Source organism: Xenopus tropicalis, chromosome 2 (genome assembly GCF_000004195.4).
Source record: "Xenopus tropicalis strain Nigerian chromosome 2, UCB_Xtro_10.0, whole genome shotgun sequence".
In the NCBI taxonomy this organism is placed as follows: domain Eukaryota; kingdom Metazoa; phylum Chordata; class Amphibia; order Anura; family Pipidae; genus Xenopus; species Xenopus tropicalis.
In genome coordinates, this window is record NC_030678.2 from 104,817,379 (window position 1) to 104,836,590 (window position 19,212).

Consider the following 19,212-nt stretch of genomic DNA (forward strand, 5'->3'; position numbering starts at 1 on the left):
AAAGAGTGGTGGTAAATGGAACATTTTCTAATTGGGCCAGTGTGGTTAGTGGAGTACCGCAGGGGTCAGTCCTTGGTCCTTTGCTTTTTAACTTGTTTATTAATGACCTGGAGGTGGGCATAGAGAGTACTGTTTCTATTTTTGCTGATGACACTAAATTGTGCAAAACTATAAGTTCCATGCAGGATGCTGCCGCTTTGCAGAGCGATTTGACAAAATTAGATAACTGGGCAGCAAACTGGAAAATGAGGTTCAATGTTGATAAGTGCAAAGTTATGCACTTTGGTAGAAATAATATAAACGCAAACTATCTACTGAATGGTAGTGTGTTGGGGGTATCCTTAATGGAGAAGGATCTAGGGGTTTTTGTTGATAACAAGTTGTCTAATTCCAGGCAGTGTCATTCTGTGGCTACTAAAGCAAATAAAGTGCTGTCTTGTATAAAAAAGGGCATTGACTCAAGGGATGAGAACATAATTTTGCCCCTTTATAGGTCCCTGGTAAGGCCTCACCTTGAGTATGCAGTGCAGTTTTGGGCTCCAGTCCTTAAGAAGGATATTAATGAGCTGGAGAGAGTGCAGAGACGTGCAACTAAACTGGTTAAGGGGATGGAAGATTTAAACTATGAGGTGAGACTGTCGAGGTTGGGGTTGTTTTCTCTGGAAAAGAGGCGCTTGCGAGGGGACATGATTACTCTGTACAAGTACATTAGAGGGGATTATAGGCAGTTGGGGGATGTTCTTTTTTCCCATAAAAACAATCAACGCACCAGAGGCCACCCCTTTAGATTAGAGGAAAGGAGTTTCCATTTGAAGCAGCGTAGGTGGTTTTTCACGGTGAGGGCAGTGAGGTTATGGAATGCCCTTCCTAGTGATGTGGTAATGGCAGATTCTGTTAATGCCTTTAAGAGGGGCCTGGATGAGTTCTTGATCAATCAGAATATCCAAGGCTATTGTGATACTAATATCTACAGTTAGTACTAGTGGTTGTATTTATAGTTTATGTATGTGAGTGTATAGATTGGTAGGTGTGGGTTAGGTGTGCTGGGTTTACTTGGATGGGTTGAACTTGATGGACACAGGTCTTTTTTCAACCCTATGTAACTATGTAACTATATACTATGTAACTTACATTAACAATCAGAAATGTTATCTTTATACGTATTTCTGTCAATTAAGAGTATCTCTTTTTTTTTCCCTTTTGATCAAGATAACTTTTAAATTTCAACAGGCAAATAATGTGATTGACAGTAAAGGTGGCCACACACGTGGCGATCTGGCGATGTTTCGTGCGACCATCAGATCCGCCACACACCGTCAGGGCTGAAACAGCAGATAAGGAGGTAGAAACAATAGGATTTCTACCTCCTTCTGCCGATTCAGCCCTGACGGCAGATTACCGGTGCGTGTATGGCCAAACAAAATGAAAACACATTTTGGTTTGCTTTACCCTCTAGCTATTTATAATGCCAAAATGTATCACTTGTTATATTCTGAGTTACTAATAATTAAATCCTAATAAGTTACATTTTTCCCTGTTAAATTTATGGGACCTGTTATGCAAAATGGTCCTGGGGTAATTGGGACAATGGATTATTCTGTAATTTGGATCTCCATATCTTCTACTAAAAAATAATTTGAACATTAAATAAACCCAGTAGGATTGTTTTGCCTCCAAAAAGGATTAATTATATCTTACTTAGGATCAAGTACTGTTTTATTATTACAAAGAAAAAGGAAATCAATTTTCAAAAATGTAATTATTTGATTTAAAAGGAGTTCCTTTCTGTAATTCAGAGCTTTCACCATAATGGGTTTCTGGATAATGAATCCTATATCTGTACCAGTTTGTGTATGTATAACCTTTTTATTATGAGCAAAAAATGTATGTACTTTTGAATCATGTCAGATTTGGGGGATCCGTGATCACTGTTGAATTCACTCTATTATTCTCTGCCAATTCTGCAAAATAATACAAAAACCTTTATGTTTATTGAACAAGAAGCTAATGTCCCAAGATATCTGGTCAAAATACCACAGGTCATTTTGTGCTTTAGGCCAAAACAACACAGCCTTTATTCAATAATCATGTTTTACATTGTTGCCATTCAGAGACAGCATGACTTGTGACTGCTATGGAAATACACAAGGTCCTTCATACCGCTTAAAGCTGTTATACTCTATGCACAAAACTGCATACACAAACAGTTTCATGCCGAATTCTGCTTAGTGCGGCTGCACACAGGCCAATGCAATGGCTCCAGGTGCAGCAACAACTATCAGGGGGCGGGTTCTCGGCCTGCCTAAAAGGACACAATTACTGATTTATTTTTTGCAAAGTAGTTTTGTTCATCACATCACACAAATAAAAAATATAGGCATCTTGCTTTACTGTGCTTTTAAAAGGAGAATGACTATAGGACAGTGATCCCCAACATGTTGCTCACCAACCCCTTGGATGCTGCTCTCAGTGCTCCCAAACCAGGTAGTTCTTTTTGAATTCCTGACTTGGTGACAAGTTTTGGTTGAATAAAACCAAAATTTACTACCAAATAAAGCCTTCTGTAAGCTGATAGTGTGCATAGAGGCTACTTAATAACCAATCTTATTTGGCACCTCCATGAACTTTTATGATGCTTGTGTTGCTACATTTGATTGTGGCTCACGAGTAAGAAGGGTTGGGGATCCCTGCTATAGGAGTATAGCTATGTAGTGTTGCTGGTTCAACTGATCTAAGCCATATTAAACCACTTTCGGCAGGACTCTATCCCTATGCCATACCCCAATATTGGTTCTTTGTATAATGAATATAGGAGAGTAATGCTTTGGCAAGAGATAGGAATGATTGGGGGGATTACAGAGGATAATGCAATTTTTGCATGAAAAATGATGTAAGCCAAGTCAGAAACACCTAAAAGTTAGTGAAAAGACATGCAACAAAACAAACTCTTATATATTCTTGTCAATTGCCATTACTTAGATACAAGTATAAAGTAAAATATGAATACCCATTTAAAATCAGATGAACTGGAAATTACAATAAGACTTTTCTTAAAACGGAATGTGATTACATCACCTACAGGTATTTAAAAATGAAGATACATTTAGGAGCTGATTTACTAAGACACGAATTCGAATCCGAATTGGAAAAATTCCGATTGGAAAACGAACATTTTGCGACTTTTTCGTATTTTTTGCGTTTTTTTCGGCGTCTTTACGACTTTTCGGAAATTATCGCAACTTTTTCGTTACCAATACGATTTGCGCGAAAAAACGCAAGTTTTTCGTAGCCATTCCGAAAGTTGCGCAAAATCTGGCAATTTTTTCGTAGCGTTAAAACTTGCGTGAAAAGTCGCACCTTTTTAACTCTACGAAAAACTCGCGACTTTTCGCGCAAGTTTTAACGCTACGAAAAAATGTGTTATTTAAATGCAAGAGAGAGGAAAGGAGATCTAGTAATAAAGGAATGAGGAAGCCAAGGGGGCGGAAGTCATATGTGAAATGTGTGAAGACAGTGGGGGTCATTTATAAACACAGGGAAATTTTACACATGGGCAGTAACCCATAGAAACGAATTTGTGATTTTTTTGCCCACAAATGAGCCCCAGTGGTTATATAATAAAAAGTAAAAAGTTTTGTCACCTATAACAACCAAAACAACAGATTGCTATTGGTTACTGCACCTGGCTTTTGGCTTTGTGCCTTTTTTTAGACAAGGGCTGTAAAACCACATGGCATTCTATTGTTTGCAGTGTTTTCTATGTCAGTTTTTGAATACAAACAAACACTGATAGCAAAGAGGTGTGACCAGGATGCATGAAAGGAGAATACATGTATATAATTGGATTGCCTTTAAGTCACACACTTAATGGAAAAATGAAGTTAGCACACAAAAACCCTTTCTCCTTGTAGATTGTAGGGCAGGGCCCTCTTCACCTCTTGTATCGGTTATTGATTGCTTTATATGTTACTCTGTATGTCCAATGTATGAAACCCCCTTATTGTACAGCGCTGGGGAATATGTTGGTGCTTTATAAATAAATGTTAATAATAATAATAATAAAAACAGCACAAATATCACCTTTAAAAAAGAAACACATTTGTTTGAAACTGGAAAAAAACAGAGCCAGCAATTTTAGGCTGGATTTTAGCAATTTTTAGGCTGGATTTTGTCTGATTTATTAATTGCCTTTTTTGTCAAGCATTTATGGTAGGATTGCAAGCCATACCAATATGTATTGCTGACAAATTACAAACCCTCAAAGCCAATCGCAGGCTAAGCAGGAACCCATTTTAGGACTTATATTTATATGTGGGACAAATGAATCATTTTAAATAAATGTATTTTAGTAATTACACAACATCTAATAAGCCCTGCCACTTTACATTAAGGGGTAAACTGCCAACACGGAGCAAGAAAAGGAGACTCCTACATAGTGAAAACAAGAGAAATTATGTTTTAAATAAGTCCCAGAATTCTGAGATTCCAGTTAGAAAAGTGTCTGTTAAATATGGTGCTAGTACAGGTATGGGATCCCCTATCTGGAAACCCATTATCCAGAAAGTTCCGAATTACAGAGACACCATCTCCCATAGACTCCATTATAAGCAAATAATTCCAATTTTTAAAAACGATTTCCTTTTTCCCTGTAATAATAAAACAGTACCTTGTATTTGATCCCGACTAAGATATAATTAATCCTTATTGGAGGCAAACCAATTCTATAGGGTTTATTCAATATTTAAATGATTTATCAGCAGACTTAAGGTATGGAGATCCAAATTACAGAAAAATCCCTTATCCGGAAAACCCCAGGTCCCGAGCATTCCGGATAACAGGTTCCATACCTGTATTCCTAAAGTGCATTTACCTGTCTAGTCCAAATATAGTGTAATTCATATTAAAACCAGATCTGTTATGGAACAGATTTGCTATCGAACATGACACTCTTAACGGGAGCAAACACAACATGCTGCATTTTCATAATACAATATAAATTCGGATACAGTGTGCCCAATTCCAATATGGCCGCAATCTTTCCAGATTCCCCAGAGAGCAGCCGACACCCACACTTCGTTGACGTAGCGCCCCTCCCCATTCCCCTGGTTTTCCGTCCTGTGCCAGCCATTTTGAGCTCAGTTGCATATGTGCTATCGTTAAGGTGGGAAGGAAGCTCTGCTACCGTACAGCGTTCCTCTTTGTAATTGGAATTTAGCGCATATTTTGAAATCTCCCATTAGCCTTAATTCACGTGAGACCTTCTACCTTTGACGTCTGGTTTCTATTTAGATGGCAAGCTTTCCCGACTTTGTAAACGAAAATGAAATAGGTAAGTATGCGCTGCGTTACCGTGTGGGGGAGTCGCCTGTATTTGTAGTGAATGGATTGGCCCGTTCGTTATTGCTTTTGCCTGGTAGATGTACAAAGGCACACATTATATACACATGTGGCAGTATTGGGTGGTACTAGTATGTAATAATAGTACAACCAGTGCTCTTAAAAACGTTTTCCCCATTTTAGTGCATCAGATAATCTTTGTATATGGATATTGGTGTAATGTTATGGGCATAATTTGGTGTGTGTGTGTGTGTGTATATATATATATATATATATATATATATATATATATATATATTATACACTATTATAATATGTGCTGCAATTGTACCCGATATGTTTTTTTTAGATATATAAATTAATATATAAATGAAACTAAATGTTAATACCGGTAACCTTCCAGCTGCAAATCAGCTGTGAAACTTGCTATAAAATGGCATGGGAATTGCAGATCCACAGTCTGTGTTTCAGGAATAGTGTTGCTGCACAGAAACCCAAAAACATTTTTTGAATCCCAGACGTGGCAGTAGTGGCCAGGGGTTGGTGGGACGGCAGGCTGCACTACCAATTTTTATGTTATGTCTGTGGTTATTTATTAAATGGCTTAATGACAAATAGTTTAAACTATCCGTTGGTATGATGGTTGGTTTTTGCTTAGAAGTTAAATGTTACCATAGAAATGTTATGATTGTGCCTTGTGGCTGCCATTGCATATATTGTGTTTCTCATGTCTGCACATTTCATCAGATCCCCCCTCCCCCTCACTGTGTGTGGAATTCATTTCACCCATGTCTGCTGCTTGACACTCGTCCAACCAGACCACTTAATTTGTTCCTTCCCCCGGCCCACCTCCTTTTCTACCATCCCCCATATGACACATACACTATGGCATGCACACCCATCCCAGAGCACCACCCTCTCTGTGCAATCCAAAGAAGTATGCCTTGCTTGTGTTTGTGTGCTGGAAATGGAACATCGTTTTCTTGACAGCAATTTTCCAAAGCAACATTAGTTCTGTATGTTTGTATGATAATTATACATGAAATTAAAAAATGTGTTTTTTTAGTATGTATGTATGTTCTCCCTGTGTCTGCATGGGTTTCCTCCAACACTCCCAAAAACATACAGTCAGGTTAACTGACTTTACCTGACTGTATGTCTACAGCGCGTGTGAATGTGATAGGGACCTTAGATTGTAAGCTCCTCTGGAGCAGGGAGCAGTGATCATTAGGCATGATGTATGTATGTTGTGGGAAATGCGGATATTAAATTCTTGCCGCTTCAATGTTGGGATCTGTTATCCATAATGATTGATCCTGTTGCTTTCTCCAAACAAGAGATTTTCCTTAAGGGTGAAAACGCACAGAGCTACTAGTTGCAGCTACTTGTCGTGGCTACTAAAATAGACAATGCTGATCATTTACTGATAATTGTCTCTAAGTGTGTTTTAAAAGAGGCAGTTCTCGGTATTGTTTATGGTGGGGTATTTTCTAGGGTTTTAGTATCCATGAAAAAGTAGCTGCTACTAGTAGATCAGTGTGTCTTCACCCTAACACGGAGCTTCATTCTTAAATGCTTTTAATACCATTTTCACAATCAAAGAGAAGAGAAAAAACAGATTTATGCTAGTTTGATAACATCAAGTACAAAAGAAAAAGCAAATTGTTCAAAATAAATTCCTAAACATAACACAAAACTGTTGCTTTGTTTTTTAGCAATACATCACATACCTGAAGTATGATTGCTAGAGTTTTGTAATCTGATTTTTTTTTTTAATTCCTAAAAAATTAACATTGGTACTATTTCTAAGATTTGCACTTGGCCACTAAACAGTTTAGCTGCACGCCTACATTCTAAGCAAAATAGTGTTTACATATTTTAGCAAAAAGCATATAACAAATGTCTGTCTTGTCACAATATGCAAAATGTTAAACCGCGTGGCAGATCTCAACTGCCTGATTCATTAAAAAGTCTAAGACCTATTTTATTATTGCAGTGGTTGTGATGGCAAATAATTGTGAAATATTTTTGGTATAGTCTACTTTCAGAAAAATCTATTTTGTGTTTGTTTCACACTAACTTCTTTAATAATCCTTTGATTTATATTAGCAAGATCACGGACCATTGGGGAACTTATAACGCCGACTTCTCCATTTGAACAAAAATATGGCCGTGAAAACTGGACAGTGGCGTTTGCTCCAGATGGTTCCTACTTTGCTTGGTCGCAAGGTCATCGTATTGTGAAACTGGTGCCCTGGTCTCGTTGCCTTAAGAATTTGTAAGTAAAGTTTCTACTTGTAAAATCATATTTGCTGCAATTCATTGCCAGCCGATAGACACAAAGCCTGCAAATTCTCTTTGGAAAACATGTAATTACGCATGCAAAGAGTTGGAGAATGATTTATCATGTATGTAAATATGTGAGTCATGTGGGAATGAGAAGCTGGGTCACCTGACTGAAACAAGTACATAAATCAGATGGCTTCCATCACATTGATTCCTAACTGCGTAATTATCTCATATGACTCTTATTTATGTTTATCCCTTGTACATTGGTTTAAATCAAAATGATTGCCACTTTGACTGGACTAGTTTATTTAGTATTTTGTCACTACAAACAGTAGTACATTTAATAGCACACAAAGCAGGATTCTAGCTTCTGAATTGTAGCATAGGCACTATTCAGCTATAATCATAGATGGCTTAATTGCATTGATCTGCTGGGTCATGTGAGCACAAGTGACTTGTTGTATGTGTCACTTCCAGGTTGCTGGCACTCTCTTGTCACATCAGTCTTTGTACTGATGATACTGTGATATTAGGCTGATTTCATTCTGCCAAAACTGCCATGAAGTGTTACTTGGGCAGTGTGGTTGGAATAGGCTAACCCATATTAGTGTGGCCAGTTTTATACTGCATTCTGCCTTTTTGAAATTTTAGTTCTGCAAATGCATTGTACTGTGTAACCGGTGCCGCTACGGTATCTTGAAAATTGTGTCAAACTTTGTTTTGCTGGAGTTCTGTTTCTATTTTCAGCACTGCATGCAGCACAAAGAATGGTGTTAATCTAACGAATGGGAGGCTGTCCAGGCAGAACAGTGATCTTGGTCAGAGAAACAAGCCAATTGAGCACACTATAGACTGTGGAGATATTGTCTGGAGCCTTGCATTTGGATCCTCTGTACCGGAAAAGCAAAGTCGATGTGTGAATATAGAATGGCACCGCTTCAAGTTTGGTCAAGATCAGCTTCTCCTTGCAACAGGGTTGAGCAATGGACGCATCAAAATTTGGGATGTTTACACAGGTACAAAGATTTTTTTTTAGGTCACTTTATGGAGCAGTAGGCGTACTTCATTTAACATAGTCTTCCTCCCTTCACATTCTTAATACATTTTATTAAAGAAACAGTTACAATATAAAAATGAAAATGTTTTGTATGCATATAAATATAATGTGCTGTTACCCTAAATCAGTAAACAAATGTGTTTGCATCTACATAGTAACATAGTAGGTTGGGTTTGAAAAAAGACGTACGTCCATCACGTTCAACCATAATGCCTATATATAACCTTCCTGACTACTAGTTGATCCAGAGGAAGGCAAAAAACCCCATCTGAAGCCTCTCTAATTTGCCGCAGAGGGGAAAAAATTCCTTCCTGACTCCAAGATGGCAATCGGACCAGTCCCTGGATCAACTTGTACTAAGAGCTATCTCCCATAACCCTGTATTCCCTCACTTGCTAAGAATCCATCCAGCCCCTTCTTAAAGTTATATAATGTATCAGCCAGCACAACTGATTCGGGGAGGGAATTCCACAACTTCACAGCTCTCACAGTAAAAAATCCTTTCCAAATATTTAAACGGAACCTCCCTTCTTCTAAACGGAGTGGGTACCCTCGTGTCCATTGGAAGGACCTACTGGTAAATAAAACATTAGAGAGGTTACTATATGATCCCCTTATATATTTATACATAGTTATCATGTCACTTGTCAACTTGGCCAGTGTTTCTTCATAACTGAGACTTTCCATACCCTTTACCAGCTTAGTTGTCCTTCTCTGGACCCTCTCTAACTCAATAATGTCCCGTTTGAGCACTGGAGACCAAAACTGAACAGCAAATTCTAGATGGGGCCTTACCAGTGCTCTGCAAAGGGGAAGAATAACCCCCTCCTCCCGTGAATCTATACCCCTTTTAATACAGCTCAAAACCTTGTTTGCCCTTGCAGCTGCTGCCTGGCATTGCTTGCTACAGCCAAGTTTATTATCTACAAGGACTCCAAGGTCTGAAACACTAATATAGGTTTATAAGTAGCCATTCAAGCTAAGTAGGGCAAAAAGGCTCATGTTTACAAAACAGAAAACAGTTTATACACATTATAACACAGTTTCCTATGAACTACTTGTAGATTGTAAGCTCTTTTGGGCAGGGCTCTCTTGACCTCTTGTATGGGTTATTGATTGCTTTTATATGTTACTCTGTATGTCCAATGTATGAATCCCACTTATTGTACAGCGCTGCGGAATATGTTGGCGCTTTATAAATAAATGTTAATAATAACTATAGAATGATCGTTTCCTATGTAAAATAGGTCAAGAAATAGGTTAATTGTAGGTGCTAGATGGACAGAAATTTAACTGGTCTTTTAAATGGTAGGTTGGAGTAACATTGTTTCCATTCATTTTGTTTGGGTACAAACTAAGTATTGTAGTATTCAAATGAAATTAGATTTTGAAAATATATGTATATGTAAATGTTAAAAAAAAAGTTATTAACACTTTTGCATGAATATCAAATCTTAGGCAAAGGGGTCTTGAACCCAAAACTGTTTCTTTAATAGGAAGTCAGATACAGCCTTTTACTTGAGGACTAAAGCCTCGCTTTGTATGATATTCGGTGCGTGTGTGGTGGCTCAAAGAGGCGACCAATATCTGTTGTCTCGTCTATTGGCCAAGTTAAAAGATTTTGATTGGGTGCTATTGAAGGTGCCCAAGCAAAATCTACGTTCAGGGCTGAATCGGCAAGTGATGGTAGATTTTCTATTGTTTCTAATTCTATATCTGATGATTCAGCCCTGAACATCAGTGGAGCGTGGGAACGCTCTTTTTTGCGACCAATGGTCACAGGAAAGATCGTTATTGCTACGTGTATGGCCACCGTAAGGGGGGAACTATCAGTTGCAATACAAGGGCTAGTTACAGTGTCAGTGGGAAATGACCCCATGTAACATCTGGCCATATCCTGGCTGATCCTCCATGATAATGGACCACTTGGCCCATAGACTGGAATGCATCAGCAGACTGATACCCAATCTTGCATACTTGCTCCGATGATGTTTTGGTCAGTAATCGGTATCACTTCCAAGGGGCCTGTTGGTTATGCAGGGCCGTAGTGGTGTAATCTATATTTAGGCAGAAGCAGAAACGTAAATAGTACTCCAGTCAGTAGGAGGATCTTGCCACACAAAATCTAGCATGACTGGCAGATGAGCTCTTCATGGGAAGCAATTTTAAAAGTGCCAGGTTGCTAAAATAACAATGGGGTAACTCACTGGTGGGTTTGGGGGCAATAATAAAGTGGTATTGAAGTTTTCTTAGTGGTGATACAGACATGATCAGCAGTTAAACACATAGTAGATTTTGATTTATTTGTTCATGTCTGATAGAAGTACAAAGGTTGCATCATTTCTCTAGTTGGTGGTATGTAGTGCCAGCCAAGCTGTGAAAGGCAGAAATATTTTTTTAATGTCTCACAGCATTTATCACTCTCTAATATACACATTTTTTTTTCTTTCTCCACATCTGTATTGGATGATTCATTTGTATACAGATTGGCTATGCCTTTTCTTAACTAAGTTGCGTGTACACCACTTACACAATAGTATACGAGAATGTTTGAGTTGTATGTTTGCAGTTCAGTTACATGGCTTATAAAAGTTTCTTGATAAACTTTGGCACTGCATGTTTGCAAATCAATCAGCCTGATAACCCAGTGGCATATGCAAGCAAATAATGCATTAACTTTGAGCTGGCTGAAAACTGGTCATATTTGCTCTGTACGCCTCTGATTGGCTGGAATAGGAAACGCCTGATACTGCCCAACACTGGCACTGTCGTTTTCCATTCAAGTCAATAGAAGCCTCCTGAGCTATATGCAGTGTTCTACTGTGTCCTCCTTCTGGCCAATAAATATCTAGTTTTATGCCTGTAACTTTTTTTGCCGTCATTACAGATCCAAATAAGCGGCGCAAACTGGAAGGGCATGGTTAAATTACTTTTTCAACTTTAATTTATGCAGCTAAAGCATGGACATGTTAGAAGGGAGCTAAGTTATTTTAGTATACTCGTTCTTTTTAATATTCTCCCATCTTCTGTGGATGTAAAAGGGGTAATATACATTTATATACTTGAGATTAATCAACATTTTTACATTTTTTCTAGGAAAACTCCTCCTTAATTTGATGGATCATACTGAAGTTGTTCGGGACTTGACTTTTGCTCCAGATGGAAGCCTTATTCTTGTTTCTGCTTCAAGAGACAAAACTCTCAGGGTCTGGGACCTTAAGGATGATGGTATGTTTATCAGTATCTACATATATATGGAGCACAAAAATGTCTCCACATAAAATAGGCTTAAATGTCATTATTTGGCAACCATTGTTGCACCAATTGCAGTCATTAAAGATTGTTCCTCTTTTATGTTTTGATCACTTTTTTTACATACCACTGAACAAAGCCTTATAACACTAAATAGAGAATTTGATATTTATCCTTGAGATTACTTTGCCCACACTTCAGTGGGGTGCATTGCTACAGCTATTTGTTTTACCTATAAGGTCAGTGGCACACGGGGAGATTAGTCGCTCCACGATAAATCTTCGTTACCACATGCGACTAATCTCCCCATTATTCCATCCCACCAGCAAGAATGTAAATTGTTGGTGGCATGGCATAGGCGTCGATTCGGTTTTCTGAAGTCGCTCAAAGTTTTCTTGAGAGCTGTAGCTTTGTGCGTTTGGTCAAGTGATTTAATTACTGTTAAAGCATGTATATGCTGCTAAGTGATCACTGTAACCTCAGCACACAGTTTGCCACTCTTATCTATAATAATATTGAGTCTAATTGAAATTTGTTTTTTGTTTTTAAGGAAACATGATGAAAGTCTTAAGGGGGCATCAAAACTGGGTTTACTGCTGTGCATTCTCTCCTGATTCCTCCATGTTGTGCTCTGTCGGAGCTGGAAAAGCTGTAGGTTTCAAAGTTCCTTACTCTGTTTGTATATATTGTGCAGAATCATTGGAATAAGCATTGCAATCGTTTAAACTAAGCTTTTGCTCAGTGTCCTTAGCATCATAGCCCCTTGCATTATTACAATTAAAATGCATGACAGGACTGGTTAAACCAACGCCTTTTATAATTTCAGTTCTTCTAATAACTTGCACTGCTTTTGGCAAGCTTGTCCCATTTGCAGACATTATTTTGGTGGGCACAGAATCAATATCCTTTTTTTTTTTTCTATCTTATCACCGTATGCTTTGCTCAGTTTGTATGCTAGTGTGATGAAAGATGTACAGTATCCTAGTATTTATGTAACGGTTCTAAAAAATGCACGTGTCCTGTAGTTACTGACTGATACTATCTGTATTCCACAAAATAATATTTATACATTTGATATGTGGAGGGAACAGACTGAAAACAGTGCAGGTGCTGCTCCTGTTAGATGCAACTTGAACTTCAGCTTAAATTTCATGTTAATTAAATAGATTTAAAACTATTATAACTAGAACAGCATGTCCGAAAATTAATGTAGGCTTAATAAACTAAAACCAAGTAAATTGCTCATTTCATTAATAACTAGGGAAAAATTAGGGAAAAATGATGAGCATGATGCAGAGGATCTGGTCAGCATAAGCAGTGTGCGTGTACATGTTGTCATATACAACACTCAGTTATGTAGTGTGATAAACTTCTCTAGCTTGCAATACATTTAAAGCCCATAAAAACATAGGTTATTTTAATTACTCATATATAGAGCTGTTGTGCCACTTGCCAGGACCAGTGACCCTGTGCTACTAAAAGAGCTCTCACATAGTGTAACAGCCCTGAGCTAAATGTTTAATAAAATAACCTGTGTTTATTACATACTTAATTTGTCCTTTAAACAAGCTTTTAAAGCTCTTTAGCTCAACTGAGTGCTAAATATACATACATTTATTCTCCATTTATTCAATACGATAATACAAAAGGATATAGTGAATTGTGTGCCCTTTTGCAATTTGATAGTAGGTGCCAGACCGCCCCAAAGTTATTTTAGCTAGAACACTGCACCACTGTAAACCACTTTGGTGGTGTGCCCTGTAAATTAAAAAGACTTTTGCCATAAATGTTATATTTGAAGGAAAAAATATAGAAAATAATATCATACACAATCTGATTTCTGTTCCCATTGTACTAATTAAAAAAGTGTGCATCTATTCACAGATGGCATTTTTATTATAGCATTAGCAGTCCACTACTGAGCTTATAAAATTGCTAACAGCTACAACACTTTTATGTGTGCCAGTTATTAATGTGTAATATGCCTTACCCACGTCACAGCAGAAAACTAATGATATGCAGAGCTGTGGAACTCTCAATGTGCTTTAAAACATAATAAGGGTGACTAGTTCCCTCTTATTTATGCCACTAACCCCAAAATAATCTTTAGCACACACATTTTAAAAAGAATGAGTTGGTCCAATTATGTAACGAACTGTGTGTGCATAGAGGATCCTATGTGTGCTTCACAATTTGTTTATAAATTGTTTGGCCTCCACAGAAGAAACTCTATAGCAATACAAATGCAGCATTTTATTTCCAACATTTAGGGGGCACATTTACTAACCCACGAACGGGCCGAATGCGTCCGATTGCGTTTTTTTCGTAATGATCGGTAATTTTGCGATTTTTTTCGGCGTCTTTGCGATTTTTGCGTAAAAACGCCGAAAAAATCGCAAAAAATACGAAAAAGTCGCAAAATGTTCGTTTCCAATCGGAATTTTTCCAATTCGGATTCGAAATCGTGTCTTAGTAAATCAGCCCCTTAGAATGGGGTGGGTCAATACTGCTTGCTAAGACTACTGCTGGCCATACAAGGTCCAATAAAAAGATGACGACCTAGCCCCTCCATATTGAGTTGGCAGTTTACTTGCCCATATACAGAGGCCTCCTTACTAATCTGGTTTATATCTATTGGCATATTTCAGCAGGACAGTGTTGGCACTTTGAGATGGTCCTTTTCCAGTGAGCATGCTTACAGATTTGTTAGCATGCCACACAGCTTAATGTATGCCTTTAAATATAAATTTTCTAAACTGATAGAGCAACTCTTATTGCATTAAAATTCCATAGCTGACTAGAAAACCATTTATTATACTTTACTTTATTTTAGCTTATTAAGCCTATTTTTTGTGGGAGCAGCTAGGTAATGCAGGGAACTGTGGGAATAGCTTGAAATTGATAACAACTTTACAACATTTTTCTTCAAAGAAGCAGTTGACAGATAAAATGTTACATTAATGGATTTTCACTCTCATTATTGTTAACCAGTACTATTATAGGCTGTGTGTTTTCCATAAGCTTCTTGCTTTCCCTGTCACAGGTGGTGGCAGCAATATGGGTGTGATTGAGGTTAAATGGGCACCATTCAAAGGCGCACAGTGGTGTTAGCTGGGCAGAAAGAGTGGCATCTCTGGCTACCAGGCTGGGGACGACCAATGCCATAGGACGAAGTAACCTTGCATACGACTGCAAGGTGTACTGTACGTACGCAGGTGCTGGTTGATGTCCACTTTCTGCTTTTTCTTTCTTTTCTTTTTTCGTTTGTTTGTTTTTTTTTTTTTGTTTTTGTTTAAAGCACTTTACTAAATATTCTTCATATTCCATAGAACTTGGAACACTGTAATAATTAGAGATTATTGAATTTATAGCTCTTGCTGAAAGCATCAAGGTTGTTGTTTTGCATTTAGTAAAGATAGCACTGCCTTCTGCTAAACAGCCTAAATCACATTTATATATTATACTTGTAAACAGCTTATGTGCATTTCGTGAATTCTGTAAATGTGATTTCAATGTGTCATTGTAAATTACTATTGAGACACATTTTTCTCACATAAACTGAGGTGTTATATTATGAACTGCTAGTATATATTTTGTTTGCCAAAAGACTTCTTTTGGCTGTCAATTCTCTCTTTTCTTGCAGTATCTGTTTCTCTTCCTGGGCTCAAGTTGCTGACTCGCCTATTGTAAACAAGGGAACTTATTCTCTCAAAGGGGGTACTACTGGAGTAACCATGATAACTTTATTATACTTTATATAATCATTAATATCTTTTTCAACAACTATGGGTTTATTGCTCAACCCTGTTGTTCACTAAATATAGTATAAAGCAAGCAACAATTTTAGATTTATTCTTTACTGTACATTAAAGAGAACTTGTATATAGCAGTAACATATTTTAACAAAAGCATCTGACTTGTTTTTGTTGCACGCTTGCTTTTTTATTGCCCTATTAATATACTTGGGTATGTCACTGAGCATAGACTGTAATTGTTAAATAATCTGTTAACTGATCCTTTTAATAGCAGTAGTTAATTACATGTCCCATGCCCATCACTACACCGTCTATAACAGCTTTGTTTTTGTTTTTAGGTGTTTCTTTGGGATATGGATAAATATACCATGATCCGTAAGCTAGATGGGCACTACAATGATGTGGTTGCTTGCGAGTTCTCCCCTGATGGAGCTTTGTTGGCAACTGCATCTTATGATACCAGAGTATATGTCTGGGATCCCCATATTGGGTCTATACTTTTTGAATTTGGGTGAGTAGATTTTTTTTTTTTCTTTTTATCTCTAATTTTTGTTTAAACAAGTACATTTGCTTTGCCTTGAATTATGTAATTGATAGAAAATCTAATACAGATTTCTGTGTTAATTGAATGGTACATGTAAACAATGTCATATGGGCATTTCATGCTGCCTTTTAATTGTGTCTAGCATTCTCCTCTTGAAACTCATACTTTTTGGTAACACCTTTTGAGATAATTTCTATGTCTGTGTTTAGGCGTATGTCCAGATATTGTGTATTTGTGATTACTTGTCTGTTTTTCATTCCAAAGACTCTGTAAAGAGGATAGTTGATATGTAAGATAAATCTAAAAGACGGTGGGTGCAAAGTGGTAATTTTTTTACAGATCTAAAATATGAATGTATGTTTGTGCAGTTTTTAAATAGTTTATTGATTTGTTATATTGCAGGCACTTATTTCCTCCACCTACACCCATATTTGCGGGAGGTGATAATGGTCGTTGGGTGAAATCTGTCTCTTTCAGTCATGATGGTGTACATATTGCAAGCCTTGCTGATGATAAGTAAGTGGGGCAACTAGATAGGCTCTTAATTTATCTTCCACTTGATTTCCCTTGAACAAAAAGAAGTGTGAGCTCTTTTGTCAGCAGAATATTTTCAGTTATTGCGTATCTGTCTTTGGTGGAAACTGCCTTGCCACTTTCTTAGTATTATATGTTCACTGCCAGCTGCTATAGGAGATGAATGCATTGCTCATTCTACCATAATGGTCTGCTGATAAAGTAGTAGAATTAATATATCCTGTATTGTGTTGCAGACAAAAAAAGTTTTTGATCCTTATTCTGGGCAACACAATTTGCTGTATGTGCGTGGCCTCATTTTGTATGCAGGCATGTTATATTAGAGAGAACATTGTTAGATACAAAGTTTGCGCTTTAGCACATGGAATAAAATCCAGTCATCATATGTTGGTATGTTTTACTGTACATTTAAAAAACTGTACAAAAACTTGTAGTTCAGATGTTTCCAGTAACAATAGTTATTTTATGTCTAACGTTGTAACTAACTTTGCTTTTTCCTTTACTCTAGTTTGGTGAGGTTTTGGAGAATTGACAAATCTTACCCTGTTGAAGTTGCTCCTCTGAGTAAAGGACTTTGCTGTGCCTTTTCAACTGATGGCAGTGTTCTAGCTGCTGGGTAAGTTGAAATATGAGTCTTCTGATATATTCTATGCAAAAGGGTCCTGAAAATGCTTTATACGAGTCTCAATTTCTGGAAGGTAACCAGCTCTGGGCCTTGTGTAGAAGATTTTGATGTAGTAGGCTGTCCATTTTTTACAAATGGAACTGAGGCAGTGTTTCCCACTGAACTGGCTCAGTGGGAACTGTCTGAAAGACATAAAGGAACAGTTACACCAAAATAATGAAAGTTTCTCAAAATAATTAACATATAATGCACTGTTGCCCTGCACTGGTAATGCTGCTGGTTGTAGCACTCTGATGCCACTGTTATTTAAGTAGCATCTTCATTTTAACAATAGTTCATTCATCTCTGCACGGTGGAAGAATATGTAGTCCAGCTGCATTTTATATGGTAGTCAGCCAGGGTGTGGTGTTAGGCTTAGTTTTTTGTTTTTTTTTCTTAACTTTTAACTTTTACTAATTTCTTCTTTGTAGAACTCAGGATGGAAATGCATATTTCTGGTCAACTCCAAAGTATGTTTCCAGCCTTCAGCACTTGTGTCGCATGGCAATAAGAAGAGTTATGAATACAAATGAAGTCAAGAAGCTGCCTATACCACAAAAAATCATGGAGTTTCTTACCTACCAAACGATGTAGGGAACTTAAACAAAAACATTGCATTTGATAACATCAACAGCAACCCTAACTGCATTACAAGCTTTATGCTTTAAATGTTACAAATTTTCATTGAATATTTAAAGTACAGTATTTAAAAAATGATGCATTTCCATTCACTTGGAGCTTTAAATCTGAAGTGTTTTACATTCTCAATGTGACATTTGGACAGACTTTTTGTATTACTGTGAAATTGTAAATATAAATGTAAGCTGCTATGTGTATTTTATTGCTTAAATATGTAGACCTTTTATATAAGGCTTCTATAGAATGTCTGAATGTTTTAAAAATGAATGTTATAAACACTGTGTTGGGTTATGTTCGATGCGCAGTACAGGGCAGTGGGTTCTGAAGATTAGAATTTGCAAAGAAGGTGCAAGCAACAACAATCACTCCCTCCTTGGTGTTTTGATTTTTTTTTCTTTAATGCTAAAGTAAACCTTTAGCCCTTCATGTATGTTATCTAGTAACTGTATGGGCTATCTATATTGGGATATGGTACAGTTTTTTTTTTTGTCTTTAGAATCTTCACTTCCTCACAACCCCCCAGTCCTGTTGCTAGTCATCTGAGTTATATGACTTTGGTTATTAAGAATTGCACAGTTTGGTAGATGGTGGATGTAAGTGATAAGTGGGTTGTTTAGATTGCAATGCACCAGTGTTCAGGCGAGTCTGTGCCCAGCAATATCTTTTCCAGGGCTAATTTGGTTAGCTGCCAAAGATGAGCAGTGTTCGCTGTTGCCTTCTGCTGTTTATTTGCACTCGCAGGTTTAACGAATGTATGCAGTGCACAAAATGCTGACCATATATTTTTGTTGAATTTTGCCAAAAGGTCTATAAATATACTTTTTTTTGTTAAAAAAAAAAAAAGTTTGTTTTCATTCTTCTCCTTTTTAAATTCAAACATTTAGTTTGGTCCTAATGTTTTCTGTAAAATAGGTCAGTTATTCATCATATTACATGTTGGGGGTGGGATGATGGAAGATTATAATAAAACCGTGCCATTAAAAGAAGCAGCTCTGGAGCGGTCTGTCATACTTGGAGGATCACATCCCAACAGCCTAGATTGGCAATAAACAAACGGAGCACACCCTATAGAAGTTCAAATGCCCAGGGTGCTAGCAAAAAATTATAAAGCAAGAAGATAAGCTGCACACACCAGGACTTG

At 37.3% G+C, this 19,212-nt stretch overlaps 1 protein-coding gene across 1 annotated transcript; it reads left to right on the forward strand.

Moving 5' to 3' along the window:
- The first annotated feature begins 5,165 nt into the window (after positions 1-5,165).
- Positions 5,166-18,914, forward strand: wsb1 (WD repeat and SOCS box containing 1). The gene is given in 9 exon segments (NM_204056.1): positions 5,166-5,329; positions 7,447-7,615; positions 8,374-8,642; positions 11,780-11,911; positions 12,486-12,586; positions 16,029-16,201; positions 16,637-16,750; positions 17,277-17,384; positions 17,864-18,914. Coding segments are annotated over 9 exon segments (1,269 nt in total). The 5' UTR covers positions 5,166-5,289; the 3' UTR covers positions 18,027-18,914.
- Positions 18,915-19,212: the final 298 nt, after the last annotated feature.